We start from the raw sequence: 24,505 nt of genomic DNA, 5'->3' as shown, positions 1-24,505 counted from the left end.
GATATCCCGCTTACAGCGGTTAGCACCCCAAGCGGCATGTTATGGGAGTGGCTGGTTATGCCACAAGGGCTTTCCAACGCCCCGGCAACATTTAATCGTCTAGTGACGCAACTGTTTCGCCCTCATCGAGGTTATGCACAGACTTATTTCGATGACATTTTTGTCCATAGTCGTGCGGAGCAGGGTCGGTCGGATATGGAAAACCATTTAGACCATTTGCGAGCAGTGCTCGAGTGCATGCGCACAAACAAATTGTATGCCAATGCATCTAAATGCATTTTTGGCGCAGACGAAATTCCTTTTTTAGGATGCTTCATTGGAAAGCGAGGCCTTAGAGCGGATCCCGCTAAGGTAAAAGCCATAGTAGATTGGCCGGTTCCTAAAAACCAAAAGGATTTGCGTAAGTGGTTGGGTCTCGCCAATTATTTACACAAATATAGCGAAAATTACGCTGATATGGCTAGGCCATTATCTAATCTCCTTAAAAAGGATACAGAATGGTGCTGGACTAGCACCGAAAATAATGCTTTTCGAGCAGTTAAGGATAGTCTTATCCATGCCCCGATTCTGGCACTGCCAAACCCAAATTGGCCTTTCAGTGTCGTCTGTGACGCATCAGATTTTGCCATTGGCAGTGCTCTGTTACAAACAGATGTTGATGGGCATGAACGTGTTATTGCGTTCGAGTCTAGACAGCTTAAAGCTGCGGAAAAGAACTACCCAGTTCATGACAAAGAGTTACTTGCTATGAAGTATGCTCTCGTCAAATTCAGAGTTCATCTGCTCGGCTCTAAGCCGTTTGTGATATATACAGATCACGCGTCATTACGCACGGCGACTAAGTCGCCCCATCTCTCACAGAGAATGGCCCGATGGCTATCCTTTTTCGCGAAATACAAATTCGAGGTGAAGTAAAAGCCCGGCAAGCAGAATGCTTTGGTCGATGCGTTATCACGCAGGCCGGATTTTGAGCTTTCTCATTTAACGACTATCTCGTCGCCTATTCCTGAATTAATCCGTTCGGCTTCCGCCAAGGATGAACAGTGTGTAGCTCTGCTACGAGCTTTAAAGAACTCTGATTCAGGTAATAAATTGTTTAACACGTTTGCGTGCAAGGTTACATCGATTTTCTATCGATATCGACCTCTTCCTTTATTGCACAGACATCGCGGACCCTCCGCGTGTCGATGTTCCTCATGATGAGGATTTGAAGTACCGGATCCTCTATGAGGCACCCGATACTGTCCTTGGTGGTCATCTCGGTAGAGAAGAGACCTACGGCTCTATCAGCCAGAGCTACTGGTGGCCCAAACTTTATAAATGGGTCAGCACATATGTTCGCACATGCGAAACGTGCCAACGGGTTAAACCCTCGGCACATGCTGCTGCGCCACTGGCGAGTCTTCTCGTCCCCATAGGATGCTGGGAGTCCATTAGTATGGATTTTGTTTTTGGGCTACCGAAGATTCAGCCGGTAACTCCGGTATAGTGGTCTTTGTTGACCGCTTGAGCAATATGGCTCACTTAGCTGCCGTGCCGGATTCCATTGGTGGAGAGGGTACAGCTAAGCTGTTTATCGATCGCGTGTTTCGACAACATGGTTTGCCAGTGGCAATTGTCTGGACCCCCGTTTCACGGGTAAATTCTGGAAATCAATATTTCCGAGTGCTTGGCACCCAGATTGGATATGTCCACTGCGGACCATCCGCAGACCGATGGTCAAACTGAACGTTTCAATCGCGTCATTGAATACGTTTTACGCAGCGTGTGCTCAGACACTAAAGCGCTGGAGCTCAATGCTCCCAGTGGTGGAGTTTGCGTTAAATAACGCTGTTCATGCCTCTACAGGCTATACTCCGTTCTGTGTAAACGGTCTTACCCACCCACGCGTTCCATTAACGATTCCACTGCGTGGTTCAGGGCTTGGTGGGGGAGAATTAGCCGATTGGCTTGCTGATATCAGCCCTGTTACCGTTCGGAAACAAGTAAGCGAGTTTCTCGCTACGCGATTTAGTGTCTTAAGACACGTAAGGGATTCGATGGCTGATAGCCAAGACAAACAAAAAGAACAAGCAGATGCCAAAGGCAGAAGCTGTAATAATTCTTATATGGTCGGAGACCGGTTTTACAAAACGCTAAAAACCTACCTATTAACTTGGTTTCCGCGGTCCTCAAGACCAAATTGCGCCCACGCTTTATTGGACCATTTACAGTCGTGGCCAAGATGGGCCTAGCTTATACGCTAAACCTTCCCAGCAAGCTGCGTACACACCCAGTGTTTTACGTTTGCTTGCTTAAGCCATATCGGGACCCTTCCCACGTGATCTTGAAGCGCCTGCGCCGAGACAGGCGGTCGAGCCGCAGATTGTTGCATCCTCACCAGGATATCCAACTGGCCCTCTAAACGAAGCTGTTGATGCTCCACCATCGAAAGACGGTCCCGATCCGCCTCAAAAGAGCTCTCAACCCGAGCAAGGTTCTCACGAAGAAGTTGTACCTCGTGCCGTAGAGCATTAAATGCTTCCGCCAAAAATTCGGCCCCGATGCGCGGGGAACCTTCAGTTTCATGGGGAGAAACTTTATAAGAGACGTCGTCGTGAGGGTCAATACCAGTATCTGGTGAAGTGACTAGGGTACCCCTCTTCTGAAAACTCTTAGGAATTCGAGGTACCTCTTCGGCAAGATTGCCCGTACGCCGATGACGTTTTTGAGCGCCAAGCTCTAGGTCAACTCGCGTCAAACGACGCTTCCCACCACTAAACGTGGGATTAGGTGGATCTAAAGCCTCAGTGCGGCTTCGATCCTTGGTTGTACGGTCAACCGAAGCACCGAAATATTGGCTAGGCCTTTCTTCGTTTTGTGGCATAAATGTCGAACGTAACTGGCCTTTGGCCTTAAGCTTAGCGAAATCGAAGCGAAGCTTCCGTTCCAAACGAACATCACCTCTATCCGCAGACTCTCTGATATTCCAGATATTACGGAGTTTGCGGGCCCGGTGAACCCAGTTCTCAAATGTGACTTCATTTTCAGTTCTTGTTTCGTTTGGAAACAAAACGATCGGAATTTCCCTCATGGAGGTCACCGAAGCCCCACGGGCTTGATCACGTAAACGCGTCAGATACTGGCTTCGCGTCATTACCTTCGGCGTAAGGTATTGCTTATGAAGAGCGTCGCGAGCAGCGATCTCCTTCGGCGTACTTGCCGGGTCACCAGAGATCCAGATGGCCAAGCTATGACCCGCTATCTCTTTGAGACGCTCGTCCGCACTAAGCGGAGTGAATATATATTCACTATGAGCCTTAGCTTTTGCTGTTTCGGCAGCTCGACGACGAGCTCTTTCCTCTATGAGGATTATCTGCTCTTGCTCTCCATCGAGCGGATTCGTAATAATGTTGGACTCAGGGTCCCGTGTCCTGCTCAATGCAGTTAAGACATCAGCGGCACCACGTTCTGGGAACGGATTCGGGGCCCGCCGACGTTCATCCGGATGAGAAGGCGTGAGCGAACGCCGCTCTTTTTCCTCCTCCTCTGATTGAGAGTGACTTTCAAAGTCCACCATTCCCTCATCGTCGAGGAAGGTGCTTAGAGTCTGTGACTCACGCTTGATTGTCATTAGACAAAGGAATGGAAAACACGACCAACCGGTTAGCTGTTTAGGTTCCAACCTCAAAGAGGAAATGAAGCGAATGTTGTCACTCGGTGTCAACAGTCTGATGGGGGAGGGTGTAATGGGGCACACATCGATTGAATAACCGTTGTTGTGGCACATTGACTTTATGGGTAAAATACCCTATTATCTAATTTTAAAATTGTTAGTTACTTAAATCCCATTTGTTATGGGTAATAAATGTGGTCGCCGCCAGATATAAATCTGGCGGCCAAAATCTATTTTAAAATTTACCTAGGGTAAGGTTTTTCGATTAAATAATTAAATAAAGTGCAGTTCCCCTTTGATCTTAGAGCGTTAAGTGCCTTTCTAAGGCTTGCGTATTGATCTGTAAGAGATAGAAGCCTTTCTAAGGTATATCCTCTTGGGCACTAGTTGCCACTTAGTTCTACGAACCCCTGAATCCCTTGAACTAGGATTCCTTAAGCTTTAATAGCTTGTACGACTCCCTGAGTTGTTAAACCCATTAGTTCAATAGAACTAAGTGACTCTCTGAGTCTGAAAGTCTTCCTCTGACTTTAGGAGCGAGGTAGCTCCGCTACATGGTCGAGTAAAGTGGAAAGCTCTTTTTATATTTGAATCTATATAAGTTTATATAAATCACCAAGCAATTATGATCAAAATTAGTCTTGTGAACTTAATCTTCTCGCAGATTTTAGCTTTCTCCCAAAAGTATTATCTAAGACAGCCAGCAGCGGACGATCAGTCACAAAACTATACACGTCTTCCTGCATCATGTCGGCCATGAACCTCAGTCGCGAGCAACAAAATGAACTTCTGTTCGTAGGATTAAATCAGGACAGCGGTAAGTCTTCAGCTTGTCCACTTTACGACCTTCTTCTTAACTTTCCGATACTATCTCTGCGCCGACAGGCTGCTTCGCCTGCGGCACCGACTCGGGTTTCAAAATATTCAACTGTGACCCCTTTAAAGAGACTTTTCATCGGGGTGAGCATGTTGTGGCAGCTCTTTCCTGGGCTCTGACTCTCATTCTTTCTCATTGCACAGACTTTTCCAATGGCGGTATTGGAATCGTAGAGATGCTATTTCGCTGCAATATTCTGGCAATTGTTGGTGGAGGACGCAACCCGAGATATCCACCTAACAAGGTACTCTCATTTACATTCACACGTAAATAGTTGCGTGTTCATTCTCGGCGAGTGGCCACGCGCATTATAGGTTATGATATGGGATGACCATCAAAGCCGCAACATCGGAGAGCTCAGCTTTCGCAGCGAGGTGAAAGCCGTTAAGCTGCGTCGTGACCGGTACGACGACGATAGAGAATAAGCGTTTCTGGATCTATTTTTAATAGAACTTTTTACCACGTTATAGCGTGGTGGTTGTGCTGCAGAACAAGATATATGTCTACAATTTTTGTAAGTCTTTGGTAAAGATTGTTTCACATACGTTAGATGACCGTGAGTTTTAATTTACACTCAGCTGACTTAAAGCTAGTGGATCATATCGAGACTATCGCGAACCCAAAAGGTCTGTGTGCGCTGTGCCCCAATCCGTCCAACACGGTGCTGGCGTGCCCGGGTGTGACACGCGGTACCGTTCGCATTGAGCTTTACGACCTGCGAAAGACGACCCTCATCACTGCTCACGAAGCAGAGCTCTCACAGGTGCTTTTTTGGTGGTGGCCACACTTATATAATCAGATTACGGAGGCATTAATTAATCTTTTTTTTTTTTGCTCGCAGATTTGCTTGAATCTTGATGGTACTCGTTTGGCGACGGCATCAGATAAGGGGACGCTTATACGTATTTTTGACACCCAGAGTGGTCAAATCACTCAGGAGTTACGGTCAGTGGTGTTGTCTTGGCGTTCGTTATGTCCAATACTAATGCGGGTTTTAAAGTCGCGGAGCGGATCGTGCAGAAATCTATAGCATATGCTTTAGCCCAACCGCACCTTTGCTTGCATGCTCGAGCGACAAGGGTACAGTGCACGTATTTTCGCTGACAGCTGAGGGTTCTGGTCACAGCTTCTCCTCCGACCCTACTACGATGGGAAACGTTCCATCTAATAGTTTGCCCTCTCATTTTTCTGCTGGAAGTGCTCCTCGCAGTGTTGAGGAAGATGGTACTGGAAATTCCAAGTCTAGGTACAATCGATGTTGCTTACTAATTTTGGCAGCACGATGTAATGCTAATTACATGTTTTTTTTTTTCTGTCTATTATCGTCGTTAGCTTGTCATTTATGCGTGGACTACTTCCAAAGTATTTTAGCTCAGAGTGGAGTTTTGCACAATTTCGTGTGCCAGAAACTCGAACGATATGTGCCTTCGGTACTGAAAAAAATACTATCGTTGGTAAGTGCTAATAAGTTGCTTTAAGTGAGTAATTATGGCTGATATTGTTTTCTTGCATTGGTCAGTTGTAGGAGCGGATGGCTCCTTTTACAGAGCTGTTTTTGATGCCAATGGCGAATGTCAGAACACGTCTTACTCCAAGTTTGTTCAAACGGACGAAGACGAATAAATCCGGTCTAGCGACCACTGCGCGCTCTTTAATTAAGTCATGGATGCTACTTTTAGCAAAGTATTGGACCATGCTTCCATAGCGTACACTAGTACTTGTGACGATGCCTATATCTCAGTTTATTGCAATTATCATTTTGTCGATTACGTTGTTCAATTGTCAAACAAAGGTTGGCTTCTAGAACGAAACAAATCATGGTGTGGCACTAAAGTGCACATTCCTATAATTATCATTCATTCAAATTAGTCACCGTGGATTGTGTACTTGTCGCGAGCAACGTTGTGGTCGTACTGACATAACACAAGCGGTTGTTACACAGCACGTTCGGCAATGTAGTTGGTAAACTTACCACTTCCCAACGACTAGCAGGAAAAATGTGTTTGTTCTTTTCGTACCAATGCCGATCCACCACTTTACCCGGGTGTGACTGATCATTAAGTGCAACAAGTCAAAAATACTCTTATCAAAAAGATATTCTGTGCTGATCTTACCTCGTCTTTTTCAACTCGTCTGTCCTGCATGAGGCGAACGTCGTCGTGCACGTCAAAATGAAATAATGGTCCACTTTTCCCCCGAGCTTTGGTCACAATTAAATCGTAAAAAGAGTAATGCTGCGAATAATAAAATAAACAGCTTTAGTCGATCCATTCAAGCTTTCGACACCATGAAGCCTATTTACGTGAGGAATTATAAGATCCTCCTTGATGTAGATCAAATTTTCGGCGCTAACACCGCGCAGCTCGGCAAATTCAGACACAAGTTGCTGCTTAACAAGCTCCAGGTACTTGCCCACCGTTGTCTGTTTTGGAACCTATCAAAAAGATGCGTTCCTTGTAAGCAGCTGTCAGTACATTGCATCGCTGTTTCCCTTACCGTGATCTCCCTACGATGGCCAGAGCCATCCCAATAGCTATAAGTAACAGCGACATTTTCGTCTGGAATGCAGCATATTTATTCAAATACAAAATGATCATACATTGGTTCGTAAGACGTACTTTTAATGCGCTCCTGCACTGCTTCCCACTCCGCACGAAGTCGTTGCCGTTCACGAGTCTCCTCCTTGTCGCGTTCCTTATCCGGTAAGAGACCGGTTTCAACGTTTGGGTTTTTCATAATCCTCTTTTTGATAGTGGTCGTTGTAGCCTTAAGTTGCTCATCGTTGTCGTCGCCAATATCAAACGAAAGCGGCCCAATGGAGTCGGCTTTCCGTTTTATCTTTTTCTTCGCCCCATTCTGCTGCTCTTTCAAGCTATTGTCACAAAAAAGTCACTTAGCCAGCCGCAAACATCCATCTAAAAGTTTCGCAGCACAATACGCACAACTCATTAACATTAGAACTCTTGCGATTCTGCAGGTCCTCGCGCTTCTTTCGAAACTCCTTTGCAGTCACCAATCCCACTGTTTGACGCTAAGCAGCACGATAGCGAGCTAATAAGTGATGCTTGATAATACAAGCGACAACCTCGTACTTTGAATTCCGACTCATCGTCGTCTTGGTGCGTCTGAAAATTCGCGTCAATGCGCATTCCTCGGCGATTGGTCGTTTCAATATCCTGACGCTTGGCCTCATATTCCTTTTGTTGTTTTTCGCGTTGTTTTGTAAGGCGCGCAGCTCTGGATCCGGCCGCGTTTCCCTCTACCGTGTGCGCGCCTGACGACCCATAGCGCTCGATGCCTGTCATGGTTGCAGGTTGGTTTTACAATCGAGTAAATACGAATTTAGTTATTTTTCTTAATTCCAAGAATTAACACTATGCTGCGCAGACTAAAGACGTCCGATGCGTATGTTCTTAAGTGTCAAAGATTTACATTGATAGTTCTCTTCCTGTCTTAACAATTACTACTGCATTGCCAGCTCGCAGCCTTCTTCCGAGAATGCACAGAATCCCAGTGACCAAGGCAACGGTGATGGCCCCATGTCATCGCTCCAGAAATACCGATCGCAGACGATGAAAGATTATGGCCTTATGATTGAGTACAAGCACTTGCGCCAGCACGTTCCTAGCGGTATTTACGTTCTCCCGAGTTTCGATCACTCGCGCATTTGGTATGGGGCCATCTTTATCCATGCCGGGCTTTATCGCAATGGCATTTTCAAGTTCACAATTTTTTTACCTGAGAGGTACTGCCAAACTTATACATCAAAAGATATGTTATTTCCTCCTGACGGAGTTTTTTTCTGTCTGTAGCTACAATGGCCCAGGCACGTATCCGCGCATTGTGTTTAATACTAATATATTTCACCCATACGTGTACGAGGATACCAAAGAGCTAGATTTGAAGCCAAAGTTTCCTGAATGGGACCCAGAGCTGCACTACATGGTTGCAGTGCTCACGTATCTCAAAAGTGTTTTCTACATGAAAGACTTCCCTAACTTGCTACAGGTTGCGAATGGCGTCGCTTTGGACATGTACGCTTACGCAAGTATTTAGTAGAGTGTGTAGAAAGATTCTCTGATGCTGCTTATTTGCGAATTAATTGATCAGCTTCCGGCACGATCCAGAGAATTATGTGAACAAGGTGGAGGAATGCGTCGACGAGTCGCTTACGAATGTGTATACGAACGAGCAAGGCTCTACTATTCGATTTACGAAGCACAACCCTGCACATGATAATCTCCGCCAAGAACTCTTTGCGCAACTCGATGGAACAACGGTAAGATGGCACTTCTTTGATTTTCGTCGGAGGTTCTGAAATTACTTGAATCAATCTAGCCTGCCCCACAAATGTTTGAGGAGACAATAGCTACGCCGCCTTCATTCCGATCACTTTCTATTGTAACAGCCGCTGCAGCAGAAGGCTCTTCCAGTCAAGCCACTTTTGCTGTTGCAGCCGATGAACCGATGCCGGACTCGTAATGCATTTCTAATAATACGTATTCCGTTTCCGTTTAATTTGTTTTGTCCAATATAATTGACAATTTTTCAAAAGGAAACGCCCATAGATTTTTTTTGCAGATGTCCGCAGCGATGACAAGCGAAGATGACGATGCCCGTCTGAACGAGCGCATGTCCAAGGCGCGTTCAGAGCTTTCGGAGCTGCAGAAGATTATGACTAAGGACAACAGCGATCTATCGCTTCATGAAGGAAATGGACCCGCATCACGCACTCGAAGTCGAAGCTCCAACGCGCAGTACGATAGCAAGCGACCACCATCAATGGATATTGACTACCACTTATCTCCATCCCTCGTACCTGGTGAGACCATGATGTGGCAAAAAGAAATTGTAGAAGGTGGGCGCTTAGACCGTATGCGAATTGCTGAGCTCTCGAATGAGCAGCTTAGGCCAGCCACTGAGAAAGAGGCAGCAGCTTCTAGTTTCGCACGAAGACATAAGATTTTAATGAAACAAGATAAAGCAAGCATGAATTCACGGCGTACGACACCAAAAGATTTGCGAGATTGCTCCACAGATTATGTTCAACAAGCTCTTAATTTCGACAATGGCACAGCTGACGACGAAGATGAAGCTGCGTCGCTGACATCACAGAAGTCCATCATTATGCCACGGATGAGTGGAAAAGTAAATCGAGAGATTGGCAAAATAAATGCTGAAAAAAACTGTGGACTGAGAACGCACCAGAATTTGCGCACATACGTGCAGCAGATGGAGGAAACTATTGTACAACTCGTGCAACAAAAGGACGATCTCTTAAGAAATCAAGCCGAATTTGATAAGCAGGCAAGCGGGATATTTCCTTCGCTGGAAAATCTAAATCATCAATTGTCACAGATAGTTCAAGGCAAGCTACTCCAGTCGGGGCATTCGCCCCATACGGAAGATGTTGCTAATTTGCATGAAGACATGCTGGATGAGCTGAGGGTTCAACGAGAGCAACTTAGTGAGCTTGAGGCTGATACTAAGCGCCGCAAGTATGATGCAGAGCTGCAGGAACAAGACCGTGCTATTGAAATATCGCAGATTAAGGCGGATATAATTAATGTGGTGGCTAGCGAAAAAATGCGTGACAAACGCGCGGAACTAATGCTTGATTCCATGAAAAAAGGTCAGCAAGAATTGCAAGAGGCAGTTGCTAATTTGGTGCAGCGCTTCCATATTCTGGACAAGCGTATGAATCAGCTCCACACTCACATGACACAGCCCTCGCTAGTGGTAAGTAGATGTAGTATTTGTTACCTTTTTCGACTAAAATTTGTTTATGTTGACAAAAGGGCAACAAGTCGCGAAAAAAATCGTACCTTTTCTTATTGTCCTTATTGTTAGGAATCTTTTCCTCATTTATCATCATTTTTATCATTAGTAATGGAGACTGCAATGCGATAGAGCGATGCCACCCGCTAATCTAGCCTCTTTTTTTAAGTCTGCGCATATGCGCATAACTGGATCATTTATTTAATCATACTGAGATTTGTTACAGGATTGAAGGTCATAAAGTGGACCTTCAATCTTGGCTTGAAAACATGTATGCCTATCCTTGCTTCACCTTAAATATGCGGATATTAAGGATTGTAGCGAGGTCCGTTGAGACAAAGTATATCATATGCGCATAAGCCGATAAGGATATCAAGAAGAAGAGCTTTACCACCGAACTCTCGCGGGCCTAGTTGGTGCAACAAAAATCAATAGTGACAAAGCTCGAAATTTACGGTTGTTACAGCCACAACTACGTACCCAAGGAACAATGCCAGCCACCAGAAGAAACGATACGACAAGCTGAATTAGAAACGTCTTACGAAGTAACCAGAACGGCTCTTCGCACATGTGTGAAAGCATCATATGCATTACCATCTGCAATCACGAACATATTATGCCTTCCGTGAGTAAATTACGTACTTTTAGCATGGGCAAAGGGGTTGTCGCACCTTTGCAAATACAAGCCCAACAGTCCAAATGAGAAGTCGTGGGTGGTCAGTAAATACATCAGATGGCGACCAAAACACCCAAAGAGCAGAAAGGAAAAAAAGGACGACAAACGGCATCATACTCAGTAGTGCGGCAGTCCCGTCTTTTGTCTTGCGTTTCATGGAGCGGATGGCAATCATTACTACACAAAGATATGAAGCGGTTAATTGTAGGCAAGGTCATTCAACAATGGTCATTAATTACCGCTAACAAGACACTGGCCGAGTGCACATACGATTGTAAACAATACAAACACTTGGTTGTTCTTCAGCTGCGGAAGTAACATGTTTGACTCCGTCCAAACTCTAGGTCCTGTTATTGCCGTGCCAATGTAGATTGAGTACATGATAAATAAGCCTTCATTTGGCCCATTCACAATCGGTAGAGCCAAGGTGCCGGTGTAGTACTCCTCCCACGTCGCCATAAAGAATACCATTGCCGGCGCGAGAAAAATTAACAGCGACTAGCAGAAGCATTGTCAATAATTACGAGAACCTTCAATATTGAGTTCATCACATACCCAGTACGTTGGACCAAGCATTAGCGTCGATGCAAACGTGCACGCACTAATGACCACATTGAGTGCATCACAACCGTGATCAAATAGCAGTCCAAGCGGCGATGAGTTGCCCGTTTTGCGTGCCTGCTTGCCGTCTGCAACGTCCAAAACTTGGTAGAATAGCAGCGATAAGCCTGCGTAAGCGTAAACCCATCGCGGGGCCTCCTCAACCATGTTCGGGGAGTACCTGCACACCAACGGCCCATTTTATTTAAATTGAACCTGACATCAGGTATAATCCGCTTACCAAATCATAACTATGTGAGAGAGAATGACGAGAGACAGCGCCAAAATTGTGATCGCATTTGGTGCAAGTTGCGGTGACAACACGTAGTCCACAAGCCACTGGGCTACTGGAGAGATCACATAGTTGTAGAGTAGCGAAGCGTCACTTCCACTATAGCCGTACTCCAGGATGTGCTTGACGCCCTCCTCTGTCACATAGTAGTAGGATTGAGGCTTTGCCTTCAGCTGAGGCCTCGCCGAATCATCAGTGGCTGCAACCGGCTTCATGCTTGTCGTCTCTTTTAATTGGAACGTCTTTTGGTGACAAGAAGTGTGCTTCATATTGTGACGCGTCCGAGATAAATTCGATTGTGTAATTATTAACCTACGTGCAAAAAAGAAAATACTTTTAGATAAAGTAAATGTACCACAACAACGGTTCTCCAACCGATGTGTGCCATTACAATGGGTACATGTTGTAAATAGGACGCGAGACAGTAGCCAATGGGCATGCCAGACAGTAGCCAATGGGTGGACAAATTAACGGTCGGGTAGCAATAAAAAAGTATTTACAAAAGCTACAATTAAAAGTTTGTCAGTTTCCGTCTGTCGAGTCTGCGGTGGTGACCTTAAATTAAAAAAGGGTATAATACTCTTTTATCTAATTTTAAAATAGTTAGTTCCTTAAATTCCATTTATTATGGGTAATAAATGTGGTCGCCGCCAGATATAAATCTGGCGGCCAATATCTATTTTCTTAATTAGCTAGGGTAAGGTTTTAGATTTAAATAATTAAATGAAGTTCAATTCCCCTTCTGATCTTAAAGCGGTAAGTGCCTTCCTATGGCTTGCGCATTGATCTGTAAGAGATAGAAGCCTTTCTAAGGTATATCCTCTTGGGCACTAGTTGCCACTTGGTTCTACAAACCCTGAATCCCTTGAGCTAGGATTCCTTAAGCTTTGATAGCTTGTACGACTCCCTGAGTTGTTAAACCCATTAGTTCAATAGAACTAAGTGACTCTCTGAGTCTGAAAGTCTTCCTCTGACTTTAGGAGCGAGGTAGCTTCGCTACACCCATGGGGCACATAATTTAACTACGGCCAATTCGATTGGCTGGAGCAATATGACCCCCCCCTACCACGCGAGGAATATGAAGCAGCACACGAGGTTTTGTTTCATATCTCGTATATTCGCCCCCACTAAATACCTGCTTTACAATTTCGCTACTGCCCTTTGTCAACATCATGCCTCTTGCACCTCCTCAGGAGCTCACGTACCCGTCAGTCGAGGCTGCAGAACAGGTCATGTTTGAGCACGCAAAGATGGAACAATTTGACTTGGTGAAACTTCGTTCTCACCGCTTTGGTACAGGATCTGACAAGCCGTTGAAGGACGTGATCTATGCCTGTAAACACCATGAAGAATACATCAGCAAAGCTCACGAAACGGCAGGCCAATGCGAAAATCCAGGAAATTTGAGTGCCCTTTCAAGCTCAAGCTCAAGCGCGATTGCTCGGGAATAAGGGACGCAGTTGATGACAACACGTGGTCGCTCATGATTTTGCAGGCAGAGCGTAACCATGAGGCTGCGCATATTTCAACATACCCTAGAATAAGGAACAAACCTGTGTAAGCGAATCTTGGTAACATTGCACACCAGAACCTTGCAGGCATCGCGCCGAGGTTTATTTTGCGTACACTCCAGATTGAGGCCAACCAGCACGTCACTGCGCGTGAGATTTACAACGCTAAGTACAAAATAAAAAAAAATGCATTGAACGGAGGACTCCCTTAGATGCCTTACTCGACAAATTGGAGACCGGGTAAATTGACGCACATTATTGGGCATTTAAACGGGATGACAATGGGGCCCTTACACACCTTTACATCCAACCAAAGACAGTCGAGGTAATGTCCAAGTGGAGTGCGAATGCTCTCTTTGCAATATACTCGACGTATAAAACCAATAAGCACAAGATGCCACTTCTGCACTGCGTGTCATCGACGCCCACAAATCAGACGTTCAGTGTCTTTTTCTGCTTCTTGCCAAGGGAAACGCAGGAGCATTACACCTGGGCATTGTCAAGTTCAAAGAGGTAACTTTCTCGTTTCTGTCGTGCTTCGCGTTTTCAGAACTTTCAGCATTAGCGCCATACTTTGGCTAATATTGGCGTTTTAGTGGTTAATCGAAATTGAAACAACCAGCTTTGATAGCATAGCCATTGTGACCGACAGGGAATCGGCTCTAGTGAAAGTTTTACCGGTCGTCCTTCCCAACTGCAAGAGGTTACTCTGTCTATGGCACATTGAAAAGAACGTTCTGGCATAAATTCGACGGCATTTTCCTGCTGGTAGTGATGGACAAGCTGCTTGGGACACATTCATGAGAACTTAATGGAAGTCCATGGTAAATGCGCCCACCGAGCAAAACTTCGACATTGCAGTGATGGCCCTATATACATCATGCTCATGCCCGCGCGGTGCAATGCGTACAGTGAGGAGACCTGGCTCCCGTGGAAAATGCGCTTTAATAAAGCTTGGGTGAAGCGCATCAACCACTACGGCTACACTACAACCCAACGGGCAGAAAGTGCACATTTTGGCATAAAGTCTTCGATGCAGTCGGCTGTTGGTAATCTCTTAATACTATTCGCTCATGAACAAATGCTCCCCACATCGATTAAATGAGATTCAAAAAGTGATATCAGAGGATAAGACCTGCGTATTGAACACGCACGGTGGAACATTGTGGCAAGCTGTGGTAAAAAAATTCGTTACTAGTTTATGAAAAGAGTTCCACATCAGGGAGTTTTGCACTTAACATTTCATTCTTGTTCTGCATGGCATTTTGAAATGCTTCGGCTACCATGACAGATCTCGCACCACGCTTTAAGCTGGCGTACGAGCAATCTTTACAACGGTTTGGCCGCGTAATCGGCACATGCGATGGTAGCAATTGCTTTGAATACAAGATTTGTAGCATGGGCTACCCTTGCGTCCAACGCTTCCTTCTCCCAGCGCTGTTGGAAATTGAGGACTTCTATTGCCATTGGCGGCTTGAGAAGCCTGCAGAGGCACTTTTAGTCGAGGGATCCAACCAGGACGATAATCACCCCAATTTTACCATTCTTCTACACGCTTGGCTAATTATACGAGCAGGTACATAGGCAGCGGCAGCAAAACCAACATTTTATGATTATATAGCACGACTAACTCATACACACAAGCAGGCACCACTGCGTCTACAGAGAATCATGGATGATACATTATCAAATATCGATGCAAGCGAGACCGCGGCCACGGTCTTAGAGCCAGTCCTTCTGCGCGGTCGTGGTCGCCCTGTGGGAGCAAGGAACAAAACGCACGTCCTATGATAATACGGGGCGCCGTGATCTCTCTTTTCACGAGCATACCACGATCAGCCAAGCGATTATTGATAATGAAGCCGACGCCGCTCAAAATATCTACGGAGAACGGAGACATGCGCTGCCAACTTGCCGTCGGTGTAATCAAGTTGGGCACAGGCGAAACGGTAGAAATTGTCCTCTTCGATCATAAATCCTCAACTAACTTTATTGTGCGCGGCCGATTATAAATCTTCTCCCAAGCAGTACATAAATAACGCATATGGTAGACATCTTTATACCGATAATGTTCGAGAAACCTGCATAAGACCTTATGCATTCGAAGTGAATGAAGCTGAAGAATGGGTACAGTGCCCTACCAGACGTAGTACGACGATGCCAGATTTAATTAGTAGTCACATACAGAATCGCCTTTTTTGAACCCAGCATCACTCCGTCAATACTCGTTTATACTTTTCCGAGTTAGAATGAAATGCTTTCGAAATTGGCGGCAGAAAATACTTTGATAATTCAGTTAAAAAACTGCTAAAAGGCCTGTGGAATGATGTGTAGAGGTTTAAAAGCAAATGGAGGAAGTTTAAGAGCTTTTTACTAATCGATTGGGTGAAAATCGACTTCCTTTGCCTTGTAACTCCACATATCCTTCCATAGGCCTTTTAGCAGCTAACTGAATTATTAAAGTATTATCTGCTGCCAATTTCGAAAGCATTTCATCATAACTCTGAACAAAAAAAACGAGTATTAATGGAGTGGTGCTGGTTTCAAAAAAGGCGGATCTGTATGCGACTACTAATCAAATTTGGCATCGTTCCATTACGTCTGGTGCACTATACATACATGTTGTAGACAGGACGCGAGGCAGTAGCCGATAAGCATGCCAGACAGTAGCCAATGGGGTGGACGTATCAACGGTCAGGTAGCATCAAAACGGCAGATAGCAATAAAAAAAAGTCGGGTGGCAATATCATCGCCCTAAATATATTAAAACAATTTACTTTTTCCTTACTAAAGCCGTAGTATTGCCTAGATTATATAAGACTTCTTAGCTACATAAAACTTCCTCTACACGTCAGTGTACGTGAATATCGAGGCACCTCACCTTAATAAGTTATCAGCGTAGGCTGGCTAGTACTGTTATCAGTCGTAGCGACAGGTGCCACGTTAAATGATAAATCGAGAATTTTTAACCGTTTAATTTCCATTTGTAAATTGTAAATGGCTGGTGACGTGCACTAGTTTGCATACGTAAACAATAGATGCGGATGTCGCATCGTGCAATCTCGGTTATTCATAGCCTCAAGCCTGCATATTGACTGCAGATCCGAAATAATATTCTACAGACTAAGAATAATTCAAAAAAGGTGATTATAGGACCCTCCAATCAAAAATGACCAGATGTGGAGCAAAAGTCAAAAGCAGCCCCCAGGCGGGATTGAACCACCGACCTTTCGCTTACAAAGCGAGTGCTCTTTCTGATTATGTTAAAGCTAAGATTCAAACGTATACGTCGTTGAAAATTTAAGCCAATAACTGCAATGTTAGATGTATCTTACTATGGTGAATTCTCGAATAAATTTTTCTCAACACATTATCGAACTAAGAATGAAGTTTTGCCTACTTAAAGGGACAGTATTGCTGAACTTACATTGTAACATTACCGCTTAGTATAGCTCAGAGGTAATCACTAGAGTAATGCGAAGGGTAGCTGTGACGAAACTCACCATCTTTAAGAAGAGGCATGCATTAAGAAATACGAAGGACCTTCCAGTAATAAAAATGGTCATTTTTAGCTGATTACAGTTTTACGCAAATCCAATATCTATTTTTTGAGGCTACAAATCATTCGTGCGCCATGGCAGTGGTTGCCATGAAAGGTACTATCCAACCGCAAATATATTTGACAGATTTAAAAAAAAGACATTGGCTCGCAAATGTTGTCGCACAGCTTTATTCGTTACAGCTGATAGTCAAGCCGATCACTATTGAGAGATGCGAATCGGCTAAATTAAGTTAATCCAAATACGCTAAGCAATAGCGATCGCTCCTATCGATGTCGCCTATAAAAATTATGGCTATGTATTTGAGCGAACCATGAGTGACAGCACCTTTGAAAAAGTTTGCGCGGCATTGGATAATATATGAAGGTGTCATTTATGCCGTCGATATGAACACAAGAGTTTTTTTTACTTTATGCCAAACATTGTTGCTTAAAATATACGTGCGCTCAAAGTGTGGCAGCTTATTGTTGGATATGTGTTACAACACGACCAGAAATATATTTTTGTAGTAACGGGCTAAAGTTGTTCTAATGTTACACAGTCCCCGTTAAGTACACTTGGTTTACTTAAGGGGATGGTCAATTACTAAATTATAGTAATTAGACCAACAATCGGGTGTGGTGCACATTTGTGACCAACCCTTGTGTATGTGATGCACATGGGTGCATTCACATTAGGAGGGATGATGCCCAGCGTCATCCGTGATGACGGCTAGCGTCATCCGTTACGCGAGGTATCTAGAAAGATACGCTCGCAATACATATTAAGTGTTATCTATAGAGATGACATTTTGATTGATAAAAATAGGTATTTATATTTAATACGATTAGATATAAACCAGTCTGAAAACTACTTCCTACTTGGTAAGTGCGCACGAGGAGCCGGATTATCGCTCCCGTGACGACACTTAACCAGAGTACTTAATGCGTCGGGTGAGGTCGCTAACGCGCCCACCACAGCTACCTTACTGCACGCAAGAGAAGCTGGTTAAGTCGCTTCCTCGCTTTGCTAGGGTGTGTATCTAAGTAGAGCGTGGCCGCATTACGACGTGCCCGCCTACATTTGTAACCTCAATCATAAGGCGATTAATGACAATCGTTTTGACACGCGCCGCAAAGAATAGGGTAATTGAGTCGCCATCCGCAGATTATATGATATTAAAATACCGCAGTCACCGACTAGATTAGTCATACTGCATTGCAGAATATTCGTGTCGTAAGATTTTTTATAATCAAAGTAGCTAAGACTCGAATTTTCTTTTGTAGAATCGTGTAATGAAAACTCTACCATACGTGCCTTCATGCCGGCGATGCGGCTCCGAGGACACACTTCATAAATGTTTACATTGAAGCTTATGGTGACTGAACCTACGCAATGATATGGCATGTCCAGTAGGCAACAAGTCATTACTCGCTGTAATAGCCCTCCTTAGGAGCCTGACGAAAAAAATGTTTTTTATCTGCTTTTGCCGCTGCTTTTAAGTCCTATTAAGCACCTCCTACAACTCGTTTGAAGCAGAAGGAGATTTGCCTCATTTGACCGCTCCGCTGGGCATCCTTAGATACGACAGGGCTTGATTACGAAGTCTATGAGCCATGAGCTCAACTACGATGAGATTCTGATAGGTAGGATTCTGAGTCCATACAAAAGTGAAGCTTATCTTCCTGATGGGCTATTAAGACATGCCGTGGATAGCTTTTTATTAGAGCGTCTTCGGAAAAATCTAAGATGAAGACACTATAGGCGGGGGCGCCTTCTTAAGTGTCGATGAGCGCTCGCAAGCTACCTCGCCGTATACTCTGTAGAACAGCAAAAGGTATTCGGATCCTTTCTAGCGTACCGTGAGGGGAAATATAGAAATATTTTGCTGCTGTTAATGCACGCGAGATGTAATACAATATTTACGACATCGCCAAAGAGAAACCCAGGGTGTAATGGGGCACACATCGGTTGGAGAAGCGTTGTTGTGGTACATTTACTTTATGGGTAAAATACTCTTTTATCTAATTTTTAAAATAGTTAGTCACTTAAATATCCCATTTATTATGGATAACAAATGTGGTGGCCGCCAGATATAAATCTGGCTGACAAAATCTATTTTTAACTAGCTAGGGTAGGGTTTCTAGATTTAAATAATTAAATAAAGTGCAGTGCCCCTTTTGATCTTAAAGCGTTAAATGCCTTTCTAAGGCTTGCGCATTGATCTGTAAGAGATAGAAGCCTTTCTAAGGTATATCCTCTTGGGCACTAGTTGCCACTTGGTTCTACGAACCCCTGAATCCCTTGAACTAGGATTCCTTAAGCTTTAATAGCTTGTACGACTCCTTGAGTTGTTAAACTTATTAGTTCAATAGAACTAAGCGACTCTCTAAGTCCGAAAGTCTTCCTCTGACGTTAGGAGCGAGGTAGCTCCGCTACACCTGGTAGCACTCGTAGTCAATCTATGCCTGAGTCTTTAAAAGACTAATTTCTCACGAAAATGGAAGAGATTCCGGAATTGTCAGAAGCGCAACGCGCCGCTTATGACAAGCTCAAAACCTTATTTGGGCTTTAGCACGTGGAATTTATTATCTCTCAGGGACCAGAGGTCCTACATGCAAGGCTTGAAGCCTTCATGCGGTATGAAGCCTCCCTGATCGGTCAGGTACAGGACCATTTAGTGGCATCTATCAACCCGGTACATCTCTGTACCTGACTCAGAGCCGAGGGATCGCCCTCTAGCTGAAAATGTGAAGACATTTTAGGGAAAGTAGGGAGAAAATCTCCCTTTTTGGATTAAGCAGATGGAAATGTCCATTGATTCCGCCTTGTTCCTAACAGAACGGCAAAAGGTGGCTATGGCCATTTCCAAACTTGGAGGTAGAGTCATGGAATGGGCACTATCTGCAGCACGTCCATAAACGACGCTTTTCCCTCATGGGATTCGCTAAAACAGCAAATGACGAGCATGTTTGCACCGCCTGATCAGGCTTTCCGCATGCGAGCACGGCTTCTAGCGACTCGACAGGGTAAAAGAACACTAGGGGACTTTGTCCAGGAGATGAGAACTCTCATTGCATCTGTGCATCAAGACCCGGTGCAAGAAGCAATTGTAGTAACCATCTTTATGGGGTGTCTCAATGAGGGCGCTGCCCGGACGGAATTGTTCTGATCTCATTTGACTACGTTCGAAGAGGCAGTTGCTATAGCGCTACGCGCCGAGCTTGATTTTAAGTCTGCTCCTGTTAGCACGCCTGTTTACCGAACAAACTCTTTGAGCACATGGGTTCCGTCTAATATAGCGGAACCTATGGATTTAAGCCTCATTGAGGAAGAAGAAGAGGCTCTTCAAGCTGTGGAGCAGCATAACACCATCCGTAGATGTTATATGTGCGGAAGCACGAAACATTTACGTCCTGCCTGCCCTCTTCTGAATTCGCGTAAAGCTCGAAAGAGCTCCAACTCCGACCTATACCAGAGATCTGGTTCGGTGCGGGAAAACGTCGATACCCAGTAGGTGCGAACTGCCCTACTGGGGAAGACCTAGGCTCTGTTGAACCTCAAGGAGGTGAGAATAAAAAGAGCCTAGCCCCAATTAGCTCGGTGCTCAATGGCACGGGGCGAGAGTACAAGCCTGGCTTGCTAGTCGCTCAAGCGACTGTAAAGGGCTTTGATAAGCCGTGGTCAACTTTAATTGACTCAGGAGCGTCTTGCAATTATGCTCGACGCCTTTCCTTTGAAGGAAGTCAACAATACGTTGAGGCGCTTAGAGCGCATGAAGGTGACACAATCACTGTTCGCTTAGCGACTGGGCCACTCGTGTCACTGTTCCCAAGGTTCCATTGAACTTAGGTATAAAGTTTCTGGACTTTGATAGTATGGAACGCTGTCTCGTCCTTGATTTGGATTCGAGATATGATTCCATCCTTGGTATGGCCTGGTTAGAACACCATGAGCCATGGATCGGCGCCTCGCGCAATGTTCCTAGCAAAGTTTTGGAGAGTCATGAACCCACCTTTGCTAGGCAACAAAAGCGCTATTGGCGAGGATCATTGAATGAGTCTGTCAGTGTTTTAGACATTGGCATGTCTGAGTTAATAAACTCTTATGTTAGAAACATTAATTCTGAGCCCGACTCAGCAGAAATAAATGAAACGGCACGTATTCCGTCGAGTGACACTCGTTATAATAACGATTCACTAAATGCTGAAAGCATTGTTGGCCTAAGGCCGAATCATCAAGGGTGCAATATCCCTGAGATACGTGGAGTGGCACGTCTAAGTCCACCGTTTATGATCGGCGGCCGAGGTGGCATCTTTCTGAGTGTCAGTAGTGACACTGTTGGCGGTTCGCCAGGACCTCAAGGGTGCAATATCCCTGACATACGTGGAGTGCCACGTCTAAGTCCACCGAGTGTGGTCGGTCGAGGTGGCACCATACTGAATGTCAATAGTGACACTATTGGCAGTTCGCCAGGGCATTTTGGGTCAAACCCTCCTAATGCACGTGAAGCGACACGTAAACATTCGCTGAATAAGGAAGTTGAGTTACCTAACTCCTTGTCGGATGACAAATTAGAAACCATGTCTTGTATAGAACCAATACAGGCTGGAAAACCCGGGGACGCGAATGTCCCGGCCTCTAAGAGGCGTATTGTTTCCACTCCAAGACAGGGTGGACACGAAGCGTGTATACCCTCACAAAGTGATACGAGTGAGCAATTACATACGCTTGTAAATGGTGTAACCGGTAACATTGAGGGGGAAGTTAGACTTGCGGCAATCCCCTCGTTACATGCTCTTTTAGAGCTAGACGAAATGTCTATTGATGAGTGCGGCCCAGCCTTAAAGGCTAGTGACTTATCTGAAATGGTGGTCATTCGACCTATGGTTGAGTTAAACTCATCGTCACTTCTCGACGAAGCTGTCCTGGTTGACACAAAAGCTGCACTTAGTGCGCGAAATGGGTCATCGATCCTTAAAGATCTTACGGATCCCTTTTATTCCTTAATTAAGGAATTCCAAGATGTGGTGTAATAACCCACCATCTGTTTTACCTCCGGATAGAGGTGTTCGTCATGAAATTGACTTCGTTCCGGGAACCAAATACTGTGTCACAAGACAATAGCCTTCACCAAGGGAGCAGTGTGATGTCATTGACGATGTCTTCCGTGCTAAGCACGAGGCTGGAATGGTAGTAGAGATCAAATCTCCTCATTCGACACCGACATTTTGTGTCAAAAAGCCAAATGGTAAATGGCGCATTGTACATGCTTATAAAAAGCTTAATAATGCTGTCACTATTCCAGCACAAACCCCCATTCCTAGAAAGGATGTTTTTCAGAATAATTTGGTGTGATGTACATGTACAGTGCATTGGACTTAGTCGATGGTTACTATCAATTGCTCATGCGAGCTAGCGAAATCCCACTTACAGCGGTTAGCACCCCAAGCGGCATGTTATGGGAGTGGCTGGTTATGCCACAAGGGCTTGCCAACGCCCCGGCAACATTTAATCGTCTAGTGGCGCAACTGTTTCTCCCCCATCGAGGTTATGCACAGACTTATATTGATGACATTTTTGTCCATAGTCGTGCGGAGCAGGGTCAGTCGGATATGGAAAACCATTTAGACCATTTGCGAGCAGTGCTCGAGTGCGTGCGCACAAACAAATTGTCCCAATGCATCTAATTGCATTTCTGGCGCAGACGAAATTCCTTTTAAGGCTAATTCATTGGACAGCGGGGCCTTAGAGCGGATCCCGCTAAGGGAAAAGCCATAGTAGATTGGCCGTTCCTAAAAACCAAAAGGATTTGCGTAAGTGGTTGGGTGTCGCCAATTATTTATACAAATATAGCAAAAATTATGCTGATATGGCTAGGCCATTATCTAACTTCCATAAAAAGGATACTGAATGGTGCTGGTTTCTAAGTAACCAAGGGTCTTTAACATACCAAGGTAATTCAAAGGATTAGAATTAGGATTCCGAATCCACAGACGTAGCAACATCAAAAACAACATGCCCATTTACTGTCACGTCGAAGCTTTGGAAGCCGAACGGATTAATTCAGGAATAGGTGCCAGCGGATCACAAAAAGTAAAAATTCACCTAAATTCACAAACAAACCCGATCAGAATCAGAAAGAGATTAGCTTCGTTAAGAAAGATAGTTACTTGTTTGTGATTGCAGTAGTTCTGGAAAAATGGCCAATCCCACGGCATATCGGTGGTCCAACTTTACAAATGGGTCAGCACATACATTCGCACATGCGAAACTTGTCAAAGGGCCAAACCCTCGGCGCAATTGCATACGCTTGTGAATAGTGTAACCGGTAACATCGAGGGAGAACTTAGCCTTGAGGCAATCCCTCCATTACATGCTCTTTTTTAAAGCTAGCACCGGAAATAATGCTTTTCGAGCAGTTAAGGATAGTCTTATCCATGCCCCGATTTTCTGGCACTGCCAAACCCAAATTGGCCTTTCAGTGTCGTCTGTGACGCATCAGATTTTGCCATTGGCAGTGCTCTGTTACAAACGGATGCTAAGGGGCACGAACGTGTTATTGCGCTCGAGTCTAGTCATCTTAAAGCTGCGGAAAAGAACTACCCAGTTCATGACAAAGAGATACTTGCTATGAAGTATGCTCTCGTCAAATTCAGATTTCATCTGCTCGGCTCTAAGCCGTTTGAGATATATACAGATCACGCGTCATTACGCACGGCGACTAAGTCGCCCCATCTCTCACAGAGAATGGCCCGATGGCTATCCTTTTTTGCGGAATACAACTTCGAGGTGAAGTATAAGCCCGGCAAGCAGAATGCTTTGGCGGATGTGTTATCACGGAGGCCGGATTATGAGCTTTCTCCTTTAACGACTATCTCGTCGCCTATTCCTGAATTAATCGGTTCGGCTTACGCCAAGGATGAACAGTGTGTAGCTCTGCTACGAGCTTTAAAGAATTCTGATTCACGTATTAAATTGCCAACACGTTTGCGTGCAAGGTTACATCGATTTTCTATCGATAACGACCTCTTCTTTATTGCACAGACATCGCGGACCCTCCGCATGTCGATGTTCCTCATGATGAGGATTTGAAGTACTGGATCCTCTATGAGGCACCCGATACTGTCCTTGGTGGTCATCTCGGTAGAGAAAAGACCTACGGCTCTATCAGCCAGAGCTACTGGTGGCCCAAACTTTATAAATGGGTCAGCACATATGTTCGCACATGCGAAACGTGCCAACGGGTTAAACCTCGGCGCATGCTGCTGTGCCACTGGCGAGTCTTCCCGTCCCCATAGGTTGCTGGGAGTCCATTAGTATGGATTTTGTTTTCGGTCTACCGAAAGATTCAGCCGGTAACTCCAGCAATGTGGTCTTTGTTGACCGATTAAGCAAAATGGCTCACTTAGCGGCCGTGCCGGATTCCTTTGATGGAGAAGGTACAGCTAAGCTGTTTATCAATCGCGTGTTTCGACTAAATGGTTTGCCAGTGGCAATTGTCTCTGATCCGGACCCCCGTTTCACGGGTAAATTCTGGAAATCAATATTTCCGAGTGCTTGGCACCCAGATTGGA

General features: G+C 44.9%; 6 protein-coding genes across 6 annotated transcripts; 4 read left to right on the top strand and 2 right to left on the bottom strand.

Annotated features, from left to right (window-relative positions):
* Window positions 1–4,402: 4,402 nt before the first annotated feature.
* CCR75_002034 (uncharacterized protein) lies at window positions 4,403–6,155 on the top strand (the record flags this gene model as incomplete). Its single annotated transcript, XM_067960134.1, has 9 exons — window positions 4,403–4,472; window positions 4,541–4,776; window positions 4,847–4,935; window positions 5,003–5,088; window positions 5,111–5,295; window positions 5,374–5,477; window positions 5,533–5,778; window positions 5,865–5,986; window positions 6,058–6,155. The coding sequence occupies 9 exons, from the start codon at window positions 4,403–4,405 to the stop codon at window positions 6,153–6,155; spliced, it is 1,236 nt and encodes a 411-aa protein (XP_067814880.1).
* Window positions 6,156–6,397: 242 nt separating this feature from the next.
* CCR75_002033 (uncharacterized protein) lies at window positions 6,398–8,029 on the bottom strand (the record flags this gene model as incomplete). The annotated part of the gene is made up of 9 exons (XM_067960133.1): window positions 8,011–8,029; window positions 7,625–7,937; window positions 7,475–7,563; window positions 7,151–7,404; window positions 7,029–7,090; window positions 6,835–6,966; window positions 6,647–6,766; window positions 6,505–6,582; window positions 6,398–6,445 (listed from the first exon to the last, which is right to left on the bottom strand). Exons 2-9 carry the CDS (start codon window positions 7,835–7,837, stop codon window positions 6,398–6,400), a joined length of 996 nt encoding a protein of 331 aa, XP_067814887.1. The 5' UTR covers window positions 7,838–7,937; window positions 8,011–8,029.
* Window positions 7,909–9,050, top strand: CCR75_002032 (uncharacterized protein; the record flags this gene model as incomplete). Its single annotated transcript, XM_067960132.1, has 5 exons — window positions 7,909–7,941; window positions 7,973–8,277; window positions 8,345–8,566; window positions 8,643–8,811; window positions 8,871–9,050. 5 exons carry the CDS (start codon window positions 7,909–7,911, stop codon window positions 9,012–9,014), a joined length of 873 nt encoding a protein of 290 aa, XP_067814886.1. The 3' UTR covers window positions 9,015–9,050.
* Window positions 9,051–9,113: 63 nt separating this feature from the next.
* CCR75_002031 (uncharacterized protein) lies at window positions 9,114–10,465 on the top strand (the record flags this gene model as incomplete). The annotated part of the gene is made up of 3 exons (XM_067960131.1): window positions 9,114–10,271; window positions 10,331–10,353; window positions 10,420–10,465. 3 exons carry the CDS (start codon window positions 9,114–9,116, stop codon window positions 10,463–10,465), a joined length of 1,227 nt encoding a protein of 408 aa, XP_067814885.1.
* On the bottom strand, window positions 9,134–12,122 carry CCR75_002030 (uncharacterized protein). Its single transcript, XM_067960130.1, has 7 exons — window positions 11,828–12,122; window positions 11,542–11,767; window positions 11,226–11,484; window positions 10,982–11,163; window positions 10,791–10,907; window positions 10,572–10,719; window positions 9,134–10,538 (listed from the first exon to the last, which is right to left on the bottom strand). The coding sequence occupies exons 1-6, from the start codon at window positions 12,091–12,093 to the stop codon at window positions 10,588–10,590; spliced, it is 1,182 nt and encodes a 393-aa protein (XP_067814884.1). The 5' UTR covers window positions 12,094–12,122; the 3' UTR covers window positions 9,134–10,538; window positions 10,572–10,587.
* A 2,551-nt stretch (window positions 12,123–14,673) lies between these two features.
* Window positions 14,674–14,973, top strand: CCR75_002029 (uncharacterized protein; the record flags this gene model as incomplete). The annotated part of the gene is made up of 1 exon (XM_067960129.1): window positions 14,674–14,973. The coding sequence occupies one exon, from the start codon at window positions 14,674–14,676 to the stop codon at window positions 14,971–14,973; it is 300 nt and encodes a 99-aa protein (XP_067815240.1).
* Between the last annotated feature and the right edge of the window lie 9,532 nt (window positions 14,974–24,505).

Source organism: Bremia lactucae, linkage group LG1 (assembly GCF_004359215.1).
Source record: "Bremia lactucae strain SF5 linkage group LG1, whole genome shotgun sequence".
NCBI lineage: Eukaryota > Oomycota > Peronosporomycetes > Peronosporales > Peronosporaceae > Bremia > Bremia lactucae.
The sequence above is the reverse complement of the archived record's forward strand: the minus strand, read 5'-3'. Positions and strand labels throughout refer to the sequence as shown.